Here is a 14,058-nt window from a genome sequence, read left to right as displayed (position 1 = left end):
CCAGGACAGAATTGTGGCGGTGTGGTTTTTTTTTTTATAACCATTCTAGTTTACTGTTTGATGTACATTATATGGGAAAGTGAATGGTGCCGTTCAAAACTACAGTTTGCAGAAAACAAGCCCCAATACAGCAAGGGTAAAAGGAAAATTAAAATCTGTCAGCAGGATTTCAGCCCCCCAAACTATTTATACCCTCATTCAGGTCTTTCAAAGAAAAGTCCAACAAGTCATTTACATGGTCAGTCCGTTCCTCCATTACAAAGACATCCGCATTTGATATGCAAATAAGGCTGAAGAGCTGTGGTAGATCTGAAGCCTCTGTCACTCCAGCTCTTTTCCCCACCCAGCACTGCCTCCTCCTTCTTGACGAAGAGCCTTTAAGCTGTGTTACTTCAGGGAAAGGAGCCATTAGCAAGCAGGAGGAGGTGGTGCTGGGCGGGGAATAGAGCTGGAGTGACAGAGGCTTCAGATCTACCATAGCTCTTAAACCTCATTTGTATATCAATTCAAACACTGATTTTTCCATAACGGAGGAATGGACTGACCATGTTATGGTATTGCTGGACTTGTCTTTGAATGATCTACATGAACATAAAAAGTTTTGGTGTAGAAATTTCTGCTGACAGTTTCCCATAGGGGCATAATGTAAAAATAGAGTAGTGTCACATCTTCATGGTTTGCAGTAGGTCGCAGTGATTTCATTTCTTCTCTGGCCATATAATGCTTTTGTCCACTAGATGGCAGCAGCACTCTACCTTGGTGCATGGCATAAGAGTCTGAATTGCGGCTGCAGAAGTGGGAATCCCTGCGCTTCAGCTTGTTTTCTTTTCTGACTTAAAGTAATTAACCGTGTTGTCAAATTTCTGAAATATTTCCCATCCATTGTGAGTTCATTTCTATTATACAAACATTTTGGTGGCATTAGATGGATGGAGCCAATGGTGGGGTCTTTAGCTCTTTCACAACATTTCCTGGTAATCTCATCCATTGCTAAGCAGACAGCTGTGTATATTCAGAATTATGTCTTGGAAAATCGGCCCAAGGATAATATTTGAGAAGATTGTAATTAAAATGAATGCACGGATACCATCACATGGCGGGTATTACGCAGCCACAGAAATGTCTTACTGGCCTTGAGTATCTTACATTTTGTTAATAGTCAGTACATGTTGTCAATATTTCCTCCCCACATACGCCGCCATCTGATTTATAAAAATAGGCATGGGAATATCCACTGGTGTAAATGACCCTGAAGTGGAGCATCGGCCGGGCTCCACTAACTTATTAAAGGCGAATGACCAGAAATGGAGATGATGCTTTACTGTACGTAAAAATGGGAGAAAACGCTGATTCAGTAACTTACGGTACTTGTTCTTGGTACTTTATGGTAACGAGCAGGAACCTGCAGCTGCTTCAGTGCATTGTCCCTCCGGCAACCCTTCCATTATTTGTGTATGATGGTTCCATCAGTGAAACGTTGAGTGACCATTGTAATGTCATAAATCAAAAATACACATGAAAATAACAAACTTTGTGCTGTATTTTATCAGAGAAATCTGCTTCTTTCTCCTCCCGGACTGATTTTTTCATTCTCAATTCATGGATAAAATCTTTATTTCAGGAAGACAGACTTTCCCATTACTGAGACAGGAGATGACAGCTCTATGGAGGAGGTAGAGTTTTCTGTTCACAGCACGGAGAGCATGGGGCTGACACAATGACAGCCGGCTGTGCACTGATGCCCTGCTCAGCGAGCTGTCCTACAACCACCCGGGCACATCTGTATGTTTGAAAGCCGGCGGCTCCTGGGAGGAAAAAAAAGTTCATTTTCTCCTGGGAGCTGATCTTTCAGTACTGCAGCCGGGCGTCTTGATAACACTATTAGCTGCAGATTAACGCCATGTCCGCATGTTAATAGCGATATGTGACGCACCCGGTTCCCTTAACTGGCCGTTGATGTACTTGGCTGCGATTGAAGCACCGCAACGTTTCAGAGTAAATCTAGCTTGAATATCCGTCCAGAGACTATGGGGAGAGACCTGACTGGCCTGATGGCACGCTGACCGGCTTCCCACAGCTCCGCCGGCTTATCAAATGATGTCTTCTCTGAAACATTGCTGCGTTCCGTAGTAGAACTTCCTAAACCTCGCAGGCGGCCTCTGATTCCCGCTGCCCATGGTTCGAGCAGCAGGACACTCATACACTGCTCCCTTTAAGAGACGCTTGCCTCATAATGAACTTGTCACACACTTTTCATGGAGACCGGTGTGCGGTGCATCATTGGTGGTGAATCTGGGACAAACAGTCCTAACCTCTAAACTTGATGACCACGACCATTGGTGCAGCGGTATCCTCCGGGAACAGAAGCCGTACAGACCGGGCCAGATTTATTATGCTCCATGCAATATGTAACACGAGGTTTAAATTGACAATTTACAATTTGTATTTCACAAATCTCCCTCATAGTTTTTCCGACTGACCCGCACAAAAGCTGTGATAAAACAGCGAATCCTCTCTGCTGCAGAAGACGTATACAATTTTCACAGATCTATAAAACTTGCAGCTTTATGTCCTATTTTTTTTTTCATTGCTGTTCCTGTTCTATTGCATGTTCGTCACTCTTATTAACACCGTTTAGGGATATGATTTACAACAGCAATGTGAACCATAGGAAGTGTTTTTTATTTATTTTACTCATTTATATAGCGCTATTAATATCACAGCGCTTTACAGACATTATTGGCGCTGTCCCCATTGGGGCTCACAATCTAAGTTCCCAATCAGTATGTCTTTGGAATGTGGGAGGAAACCGGAGAACCCGGAGGAAACCCACACAAACAGGGAGAGAACATGCAAAGTATGAATTTATTTGCATGTTCCATTCCTTTGGCCAGAACGGTGGTCTGTGGCTCTTACCTGCCAACGGCACTTCTTTTCATTAGCCAACCAGCTAATCAATAGAAAAGCCGCGGACGCCCACAGGTAAGAGGTGGCACTCACTTTCTTGTCTATCGGCCACAGACCACTATCGTGTCCGATGGAATGGAGCATGCGAATAAATTCTCTCCAACTCTGATAGGAAGCGATAGACTCTTTGATTTACATGTAGGCACGCTCAGTGATCTGTGCAGAGGTCATTGCGCAGGGAGGAGGAAGAGATGAGTGGTGACCATCGGCTTTGTGTATGGTGGATCCTGTGATCTTAGAGAGGATCTGTCCGCCTAATGATGGGCTTTGTGGTCAGAGTGAAATCTGCAAGATTTTAGGATTATTTTAGATATAGAAAATGACAAGAAAATAAAGGATAAATACCCCAAATATGTTTGAAGAGGTGTTTTGGTGCCTTCTCCTCATTGCTGACATTGCTTTGTTGGCCACTGACAGCTCTCATACATGGACATGTGCAGAGAAGGAGACCTGCAAATACCTGGCAAGTGGTGGCCATCAGCAGTGTCGCTCACCTCCTGAAGTTAGAGGTCTTGAATCTTTTATATAAAAATGTGATTTTCTGATTACGCCTAGTGCTGAGCGTTTATAGAAACTCTGCATCTTCAGACCAGTTCAATATGAAGATTGGATAAAGAACCCTGGTTTCTTGTGCAGATCCACATGCTTGTAAGTGCTTCACTCGATCAATAAGGGGCACTTACTAAATTGCAGAGTAACATTTGAATGAAACATTTTAGCAACAATGTCATAGTAAACTTAAGAGATTTTTTTCCCCCCAAATCATGCACTGTCATAAAGTTGTCAGTTTTCTTCCACTACAAGCTATTTCTTCGATCGGTAAATTCCCCTCACTGTAATTTTATCAACCTTTAAAATTATTCATGGATTATGAAATGCGTGATTTGTTCCAGCGCTTAGTTACTTACAGCTGCTTCACCGCCAGCCATCATTTTGGCTTTACTGAAAGTGCTCACCCACAACAATAGCCCCTTGTGAGCGTGATACTAAGAGAACGAGTACAAAGTGGGGTTGGGGTGCAATGGACGGCTAAGTGGTGGAATTACTAGTCATTCAGCCTGTCCTTGTTATGTGATAAAGGCACAAATAGATTTACTGTCGCCGCTTCTCACTCCTCCTTCGCCGATTTAACAAAATGTGTTTATTGTCATTTTACACCGTACATAAAGAAACGCTGAGATTTTCAAAATTGGTGTAACTTCATACCGGTTGACCTCCAATGTCCATAGAAATTGTAGAAATTTTGTTAAAAGCTTTTTTTTTTTAAATCTTTCTCTTTCAAGGCTATTTAAAATGGACGAATAATGACCGATAAGTTACATTTGTGCCTTCACAATCATAAAAAGGATTTAGTAAAAATACATTTATGATCATGTGCTATCTCATTTTATCTAAAGGCGTTGTCCCGGGATAAACCCCCCCCCCCCCATGAATGATACATAGCTGTCAGCCATATAATGGTTTGGTCGATTCGGCAGCTATCTCATCCGACGCCCTGATACACAGGAGCACTCGCTCGCTCTGCCGAGCCCATTTGTGCTTTCTGTGAGAAAGTGTCACAGGTTTAGTGTTACAGAGAGGAGCCAGAAGACTGCAGCATCTGATTTCTCCCGCTCCTCCACTGATTAGAAGTACTTCACCTTCTTATTGGTTTAATTTTCTTTTGGCAAGGTAGGGGTTAATCTGCTCTGTTGAGAGCTACTGGAGTGTGAAGGCTCTCAGCTGTGCTCTGTTAGCCACTCCCATCTCCTATATAATCTGGGTCCTGGCTATCACTCATTGTCAGAGTTAGCTTATTCTGCATGGCTGGAGGCTGTTATTATTGGAGAAGGCGCTTTGTGGATTTATCTGTGACTGCTGCTAGATTTTGAGTGTGATAATTCCCTTTCTTCTCCTACTTTGGTTTAACCCCATCCTAGACTCCCTGGTGCATTCCTCTGTTGTTTTTGTGTGAGTATATTTGTATGGTACTTTTCCTTACCCCTGTTCATATTACCTTGTTAGTCTGGTTGGTGTATTATGGTACACTACTACTCTCCTCTTCCCTGGGTGGGGAAGGGTACAGGCTGATGGCGGATTAAGGAGCTAAGGTACGGCAAGGTACGTGGCATCGGTGTCTTCACCATCAGAAGTACTCCAGGGAGCAAGGCGAGCTAGGGCGCCCCCTAGGGTTGGGCACAGGGAAGGAGCCCCTGGTCACGGGACACCTGAGGTTTTACAGAAAGTTTCTGCCAGATTCCACATTCTCTCCTTGAAGGCAAAAAGATCGGCAGTCCGAAATCTGACATGGTGGATCCTTATCCTCCCGGAGGCCTCCATACACATTAGACTATTAGCCAAATCTGTCAATATTGGCGGGTGTGCCCCCTGTTAGTCTAATGTGGGCCTTTAGTTATCTGCAGTATGGTTGAGAAGTGTCTGGTTATCTGGCCTCTCCACCTGTTATGAAGACTGCTTCAGGGTCCCACCGTATGAATGAATGGGGTGGTGCTCATGTGTGCACTAGCAGGGTACTCAGAACCCATGTCCTAATTGAGGCGGGGGTCCCGCAAGTCACACATTTTTTTTTCTCCTTTCTTATGATCATATTATATTGGTTTCTGTCAAATGGTGTCTTTTGTTGTAATAAGTTAGTCTTCAATAGATGGAGGAGTATGTTTAGTAGATTGATGGATTTTTACTTATTTTTGGCTGATAGGTACACGCTGGATGAATTTGGGACGGCAAGAAGGAGTGCAGTAGTCCGCGGTTTCATTGATGCCCTCACCAGAGGAGGGCCGGGGGGCACCCCACGTCCCATTGAGATGCACTCGCATGATCCACTGAGGTACTGTATAAGTTTATGCTAGTACTGTAAAGTGAATAAAAACATCACATAGGGATCAGTAAGGGTGGAAAACTTTTTTAAAGATTTTTAGCATTTAAAAATGACTTTGACCCAAATTGGTAAAACTGTTTCTTATTCCACTACATTTACCTGATGTCAGTCCTATATCCCTCTTGTATGTCCCTTGCTGTCTTATGGCGCTCACATAGAGGACAGTGGTCCAGCTCACTCACAACCAGGTGCACGGATCGCACGGTCTGTGCGTAATGGGAGGAACATGGAGAAACCTCCAGCTCTCGCCATCCAAATAAAATAATGGACAGCTTTACTGAGCAATCCAGCCAAAATATGAGCAAGGCACAGAGTGTAGAAGGGTTAGAATTGACCTGAAATGCGATGCGTATCTTCTCGGTATCTTGCTCATAGTTGTATGGATTATTCAGTACAGCCGCCCATTATTTTATTGGATGGTGGGAGCTGGAGGTTTCTTTGTTTTCCACATATACAGGACAGGCCATATGATATCATGGATCCCTAATAATATCTATAGCGGTTGTTACACACTTTGTAAAATACTGACACGTCTTGTATTTATTAATAAGGTATGTTGGGGATATGCTAGCCTGGCTGCACCAAGCAACGGCATCTGAAAAAGAGCATCTGGAGGCTCTGCTAAAGCTGGTAAATATCCAAGGTGAGAGCGGGCGTGCCGTATGCATCCTTCACTGGGCTTTCTCATTCTCATTGTAAAGGTTTTCCACAGAGGATGACTGGGCCCTCCTTGAAATATGTAGGTATTCTGACCATAGACATTAACCCCTTTCTGCCATTAGACGTACTATTCCGTCCATGTGGGGTGGGCTTTACTTCCCAAGGACGGAATAGTACGTCATAGGCAATCGGCCGCGCTAACGGGGGGAGCGCGGCCGGGTGTCAGCTGCTTATCGCAGCTGACATCCGGCACTATGTGCCAGGAGCGGTCACGGACCGCCCCCGGCACATTAACCCCCGGCACACCGCGATCAAACATGATCGCGATGTGCCGGCGGTGCAGGGAAGCATCGCGCAGGGAGGGGGCTCCCTGCGGGCTTCCCTGAGACCCACGCAGCAACGCGATGTGATCGCGTTGCTCCAGGGGTCTCCCACCTCCTTCCTGCAGCAAGTACCGGATCCAAAATGGCCGCGGATCCGGGTCCTGCAGGGAGGGAGGTGGCTTACCAAGTGCCTGCTCAGAGCAGGCACTTGGTAACGCTGCACTGCTCTCAGACAGATCGGTGATCTGTCAGAGTGCTGTGCAAACTGTCAGATCACCGATCTGTATTGTCCCCCCCTGGGACAAAGTAAAAAAGTTAAAAAAATTTTTTACAAATGTGTAAAAAAATTAAATAAAAAATCCTAAATAATGAAAAAAAAAAAAAATATTCCCATAAATACATTTCTTTATCTAAATAAAAAAAACAAAACAATAAAAGTACACATATTTAGTATCGCCGCGTCCGTAACGACCCGACCTATAAAACTGTCCCACTAGTTAACCCCTTCAGTAAACACCGTAAGAAAAAAAAAAAAAAAAGAGACAATAAACAACGCTTTATTATCATACCACCGAACAAAAAGTGGAATAACACGCGATCAAAAAGACGGATATAAATATCCATGGTACCGCTGAAAGCGTCATCTTGTCCCGCAAAAAACGAGCCGCCATACAGCATCATCAGCGAAAAATTAAAAAAGTTATAGTCCTGAGAATAAAGCGATGCAAAAATAATAATTTTTTCTATAAAATAGTTTTTATCGTATAAAAGCACCAAAACATAAAAAAAATGATATAAATGAGGTATCGCTGTAATTGTACTGACCCGAAGAATAAAACTGCTTTATCAATTTTACCAAACGCGCAAGGGTATAAACGCCTTCCCCAAAAGAAATTCATGAATACCTGGTTTTTGGTAATTCTGCCTCACAAAAATCGGAATAAAAAGCGATCAAAAAATGTCACGTGCCCGAAAATGTTACCAATAAAAACGTCAACTCGTCCCGCAAAAAACAAGACCTCACATGACTCTGTGGACTCAAATATGGAAAAATTATAGCTCTCAAAATGTGGTAACGCAAAACATTTTTTTTGCAGTAAAAAGCGTCTTTCAGTGTGTGACGGCTGCCAATCATAAAAATCCGCTAAAAAAACCCGCTATTAAAGTAAATCAAACCCCCCTTCATCACCCCCTTAGTTAGAGAAAAATAAAAAAATTAAAAAAATGTAATTATTTCCATTTTCCCATTAGGGTTAGGGCTAGGGTTAGGGCTAGGGTTAGGGTTAGGGCTAGGGTTAGGGCTAGGGTTAGGGTTATGGTTAGGGCTACAGTTAGGGCTACAGTTAGGGTTAAGGCTACAGTTAGGGTTGGGGCTAAAGTTAGGGGTAGGGTTTGGATTACATTTGCGGTTGGGAATAGGGTTGGGATTAGGGTTAGGGGTGTGTCTGGGTTAGGGGTGTGGTTAGGGTTACCATTGGGATTAGGGTTAGGGGTGTGTTTGGATTAGGGTTTCAGTTATAATTGGGAGGTTTCCACTGTTTAGACACATCAGGGGCTCTCCAAACGCGACATGGCGTCCGATCTCAATTCCAGCCAATTCTGCGTTGAAAAAGTAAAACAGTGCTCCTTCCCTTCCGAGCTCTCCCGTGTGTCCAAACAGGGGTTTACCCCAACATATGGGGTATCAGCGTACTCAGGACAAATTGGACAACAACTTTTGGTGTCCAATTTCTCCTGTTACCCTTGGGAAAATACAAAACTGGGGGCTAAAAAATAAATTTTGAGGGAAAAAAAAAGATTTTTTATTTTCACGGCTCTGCGTTATAAACTGTAGTGAAACACTTGGGGGCTCAAAGTTCTCACAACACATCTAGATAAGTTCCTTGGGGGGTCTAGTTTCCAATATGGGGTCACTTGTGGGGGGTTTCTACTGTTTAGGTACATTAGGGGCTCTGCAAACGCAATGTGACTCCTGCAGACCATTCCATCTAAGTCTGTATTCCAAATGGCACTCCTTCCCTTCCGAGCCCTCCCATGCGCCCAAACGGTGGTTCCCCCCACATATGGGGTATCGGCGCACTCAGGACAAATTGCACAACAACTTTTGGGGTCCAATTTCTCCTGTTACCCTCGGGAAAATACAAAACTGGGGACTAAAAAATAATTTTTGTGGGAAAAAATTTTTGTTTTATTTTTACGGCTCTGCATTATAAACTTCTGTGAAGCTCTTGGTGGGTCAAAGTGCTCACCACACATCTAGATAAGTTCCTTAGGGGGTCTACTTTCCAAAATGGTGTCACTTGTGGGGGGTTTCAATGTTTTAGGCACATCAGTGGCTCTTCAAACGCAACATGGCGTCCCATCTCAATTCCTGTCAATTTTGCATTGAAAGGTCAAACGGCGCTGCTTCCCTTCCGAGCTCTCCCATGCGCCCAAACAGTGGTTTACCCCCACATATGGGGTATCAGAGTACTCAGGACAAATTGAGAAACAACTTTTTGGTTCCAATTTCTTGTCTTACTATTGGGAAAATAAAAAATTGGGGGCGAAAATATAATTTTTGTGAAAAAAAAATGATTTTTTATTTTTACGGTTCTGCATTATAAACTTCTGTGAAGCACTTGGTGGGTCAAAGTGCTCACCACACCTCTAGATAAGTTCCTTAGGGGGTCTACTTTCCAAAATGGTGTCACTTGTGGGGGGATTCAATGTTTAGGCACATCAGTGGCTCTCCAAACGCAACATGGCGTCCCATCTCAATTCCAGTCAATTTTGCATTGAGAAGTCAAATGGCGCTCCTTCGCTTCCAAGCTCTGTCATGCGCCCAAACAGTGGTTTACCTCCACTTATGGGGTATCAGCATACTCAGGACAAATTGTACAACAAGATTTGGGGTCCATTTTATCCTGTAACCCTTGGTAAAATAAAACAAATTGGAACTGAAGTAAATTTATTGTGAAAAAAAGTTAAATGTTAATTTTCATTTAAACATTCCAAAAATTCCTGTGAAACACCTGAAGGGTTAATAAACTTCTTGAATGTGGTTTTGAGAACCTTGAGGGGTGCAGTTTTTAGAATGGTGTCACACTTGGGTATTTTCTATCATATAGACCCCTCAAAATGACTTCAAATGAGATGTGGTCCCTAAAATAAAATGGTGTTGTAAAAACGAGAAATTGCTGGTCAACTTTTAAAATTGTGCTGATGTAAAGTAGACATGTGGGAAATGTTACTTATTAAGTATTTTGTGTGACATATCTCTGTGATTTAATTGCATAAAAATTCAAAGTTGGAAAATTGCGAAATTTTCAAAATTTTCGCCATATTTCCGTTTTTTTCACACATAAACGCCTAACGCAGGTAATATCAAAGAAATTTTACCACTATCATGAAGTACAATATGTCACGAGAAAACAATGTCAGAATCACCGGGATCCGTTGAAGCGTTCCAGAGTTATAACCTCATAAAGGGACAGTGGTCAGAATTGTAAAAATTGGCCCGGTCCATAACGTGCAAACCACCCTTGGGGGTAAAGGGGTTAATGGCTCCTCTATATCGGAAGCTATGGTTTCCTAATCTAAGTTCCCTATCCCCTAGTATTACACTTACCAGCCGCTGTCTTCATTTGTTCCCGGCGCCACTACGGTTGGTCTCCAGTAGTGACCTGCCGCATCGCTCCAGTGTTTGCTGGATGAGCCAGAAGTCACAGCTCAGTGTAAAGGTACCGTCACACATAGCGACGCTGCAGCGATACCGACAACGATCCGGATCGCTGCAGCGTCGCTGTTTGGTCACTGGAGAGCTGTCACACAGACAGCTCTCCAGCGACCAACAATCCCGAGGTCCCCGGTAACCAGGGTAAACATCGGGTAACTAAGCGCAGGGCCGCGCTTAGTAACCCGATGTTTACCCTGGTTACCATCCTAAAAAGTAAAAAAACAAACAGTACATACTTACCTACCGCTGTCTGTCCTCGGCGCTCTGCTTCTCTGGTCTGGCTGTGAGCTCCGGGCAGCCAGAAAGCAGAGCGGTGACGTCACCGCTCTGCTTTCCGGCTGACCGACGCTCACAGCCAGAGCAGGAGGAGAGCAGAGCACAGCGCTGGAGGACAGACGGCTGTAGGTAAGTATGTAGTGTTTGTTTTTTTACTTTTAGGATGGTAACCAGGGTAAACATCGGGTTACTAAGCGCGGCCCTGCGCTTAGTTACCCGATGTTTACCCTGGTTACCAGCAAAGACATCGCTGAATCGGTGTCACACACGCCGATTCAGCGATGTCTGCGGGAGATCCAGCGACGAAATAAAGTTCTGGACTTTCTTCCCCGACCAGCGATCTCCCAGCAGGATCCTGATCGCTGCTGCCTGTCACACTGGACGATATCGCTAGCGAGGACGCTGCAACGTCACGGATCGCTAGCGATATCGTCTAGTGTGACGGTACCTTTAGTCTATTAAATCCAGAACGAGACCACCATAGACTTGCACTGGGAGGTTGTGACCGTTACCTCTGAATTCTGGTCAGTCAGAAGTTGTCACAAGGTGACACTGCGAGGCCCGAGCGCCGCCTGGAAGAGCAGAAGAAAGCGGCTGATAAGTATAATACTAGAGGCAGGGAACTTACATTAATGGTACCACTCGAGTAATGAAATAAAGCACCACTCCAGCTGGGTTTTTTTTTTTAAGATCTTCACTAATCTGACCTGCAAGTTCCGCTCTATATACTTTTTCAGAGATCTGCAAACCACCTAAGCCCCCATACACCGTTTAGATGTCTGCGGATGAGTGATGGTTTGGCCGATCATTTACCTGTGAACTATCTCACCTGCCTCTCCCATACACAGGAGTGCTAACTCTGACGAATGCTACTCTATGTTCTCTATGACCGAGACGCTGCCAGAACTCGCTGGCGGCAGCTTATCTCTAGAGAACAAAACAATCTGCAGTCCAAAATCAGACATGCCGGACCTTATTGCACAGACAATCACCTGTCAGGATCCCCCCTACACCCATTAGACTGTTGGTTGTACCTGTCGATATCAGCGGGTTTGGGGGTGACTCGACTACTGCAACCTCCTGCTCTGTGGCCTCCCCTCTAACACTCTCACACCCCTCCAATCTATTCTGAACTCTGCTGCCCGCTAATCCACCTGTCCCCCCTACCTGTCCATTATCCAGAGACTACAGTTCAAAACTCTAACCATGGCATGCAAAGCCATCCACAACCTGTCTCCTCCATACATCTGTGACCTCGTCTCCCGATACTTACCTACATGCAACCTCTGATCCTCTAAAGATCTCCTTCTCTACTCCCCTCTTATCTCCGCTTTCTACCATCGCATACAAGATTTCTCCCGTGCTTCCCCCCTACTCTGGAACCCTCTACCACAACATGTCAGACTCTCACCTACCGTGGAAACCTTCAAAAAGAACCTGAAGACCCACCTCTTCCAACAAGCCTACAACCTGCAGTAACCACCGATCGACCAAACCACTGCACGACCAGCTCCACCCTCACCTACTGTATTCTCTCCCATCTCTTGTAGATTGTGAGCCCTCGCGGGCAGGGTCCTCGCTCCTCCTGTACCAGTTATGACTTGTATTGTTTAAGATTATTGTACTTGTTTTTTAGTATGTATACCCCTCCTCACATGTAAAGCGCCATGGAATAAATGGCACTATAATAATAAATAATAATATCTGTAGGGGGGTGTTAGTCTTATCTGCTACTTACCTTAAACACTGAATTGAAAACTCTCAAAAGAATATTTTTTAAAATGGTGATGGTTGCATAAAAGGAAAGGCACCTTGTATCTTGCTGCCTCCGCTCTGCCTGTCCTTGCCTTGAAGCATGGCTGCTATAGTGATGAGTTTGTTGCAGTTCTTGCTTCTTTGGTAGTTGTTTTATGCATTGCCCATCAGGTAATGTTACAGTTTGGAAAGAGGTAAAACATGTTGAATTTAGCAGAGGGATACACTTTTTTTTTTTTTTTTGCATTTACCAAGTCTTTTTTTTAACGCTTTCTAAGACCCTTTTATCCCCTGATGCTTATGTTGGAAGATGAGGTATTTGCTGCTAGTTTCAGGTTTTTTAACTTTTAACCAAATTTTGATATTTTTTAGGAGTTGAAGACCATATCCAGGAGGTGGTAGGACACATCACTGAAGGAGTCTGCCGACCACTGAAGGTTATTATTTGTCACTCATCTACTTGTATTAATAAAATAAGTCCTACCCCTCCTTAGCAACACAGCGCATACACTGGGGGAATGAGGGTCTATAAATATTTGTCCAGAAGCTTTTCCTGTGCATACACCAAACAAATAAAGTGCTGCCATCCTCATTCTAGTTATGCCATCACTTTATAAAATGGAGAAACCCGCTTAAAAACAACAAGACCTTCTACTTGAAGACATTTGGTTTTGCAGGACACATCTGAAGACAGCGGGCCTGGGAACAGAAAGGGTTGATTTCAAAATTCCTTATAAAATAACAATTCCCATATCTTTGCCGCACATTTTTACAGAGTGAAAATAATGTGGTTTCGGCGTGAAATGTTTTTGTACCAGTTCCTGGAAGACATCGGAAGGTCACATTCTGCTGTTATCGCTTTTTTTTACCCTCATATTGCTCTTGTCCAACCTAGAGAGTAGGATAACACAAACATTAACTCAAGGTTGTGTCTTCATGTGACACTTATTGTATACAAATATCCTTAGAATACGAGTGGGAATCTTGTTTTTACACTTTGGCTTACAACACTCACATGGGTGTAGGAGCCTGAGATTTGAGGAGCTATTCAACAGGGTCATCAGATTGGAAAGTCAGTGGACATCAGTAATTACCTTCCCAGTGTAAGTCTCTGTACCTGGACCGATCAGCAGCACAATACGCCGCCGGTCAGTAAACTTTTACCAATTGGCGGTCATTTGATTGCCTATTTACACAGACAAACCAAATCAAACAATGTGCACTGAACAATCTATACTAGACAGATAAGGGTGCCCAGCCTGCCATTGTTCTTGGCAGTGAGAGTCTTGTTCACATAGGATGATGCACCGCTGAGAATGATCATCTTTTATGCTGCACAAAATGAAGATTTTTGGTACTCCCAATAAAATCTCCCTCTTGTAGTCTTCATTGGGGGACACAGGAACCACGAGGGTAGTCTGCTGCCCTCTGGAAGCTGACACTATCAATGCATCTTAACAAAAATACGTCTCGGCAGCAAA

The 14,058-nt window shown here is 43.9% G+C and overlaps 1 protein-coding gene across 1 annotated transcript in view; it reads left to right on the top strand.

Moving 5' to 3' along the window:
* Positions 1 to 14,058, top strand: part of COG6 (component of oligomeric golgi complex 6) — a 181,314-nt gene that overhangs the window by 67,630 nt on the left and 99,626 nt on the right. The window contains exons 9-11 of the mRNA XM_069758914.1: positions 5,666 to 5,794; positions 6,397 to 6,488; positions 12,950 to 13,014. Coding sequence (XP_069615015.1) covers positions 5,666 to 5,794; positions 6,397 to 6,488; positions 12,950 to 13,014 — 286 coding nt within the window. The remainder of the gene's footprint in view (positions 1 to 5,665; positions 5,795 to 6,396; positions 6,489 to 12,949; positions 13,015 to 14,058) is intronic.

This window comes from Ranitomeya imitator, chromosome 3 (genome assembly GCF_032444005.1).
Source record: "Ranitomeya imitator isolate aRanImi1 chromosome 3, aRanImi1.pri, whole genome shotgun sequence".
NCBI classification, from domain to species: Eukaryota; Metazoa; Chordata; class Amphibia; order Anura; family Dendrobatidae; genus Ranitomeya; species Ranitomeya imitator.
Note: the sequence above shows the minus strand (reverse complement) of the source record. Positions and strands in the feature narration are given on the sequence as shown.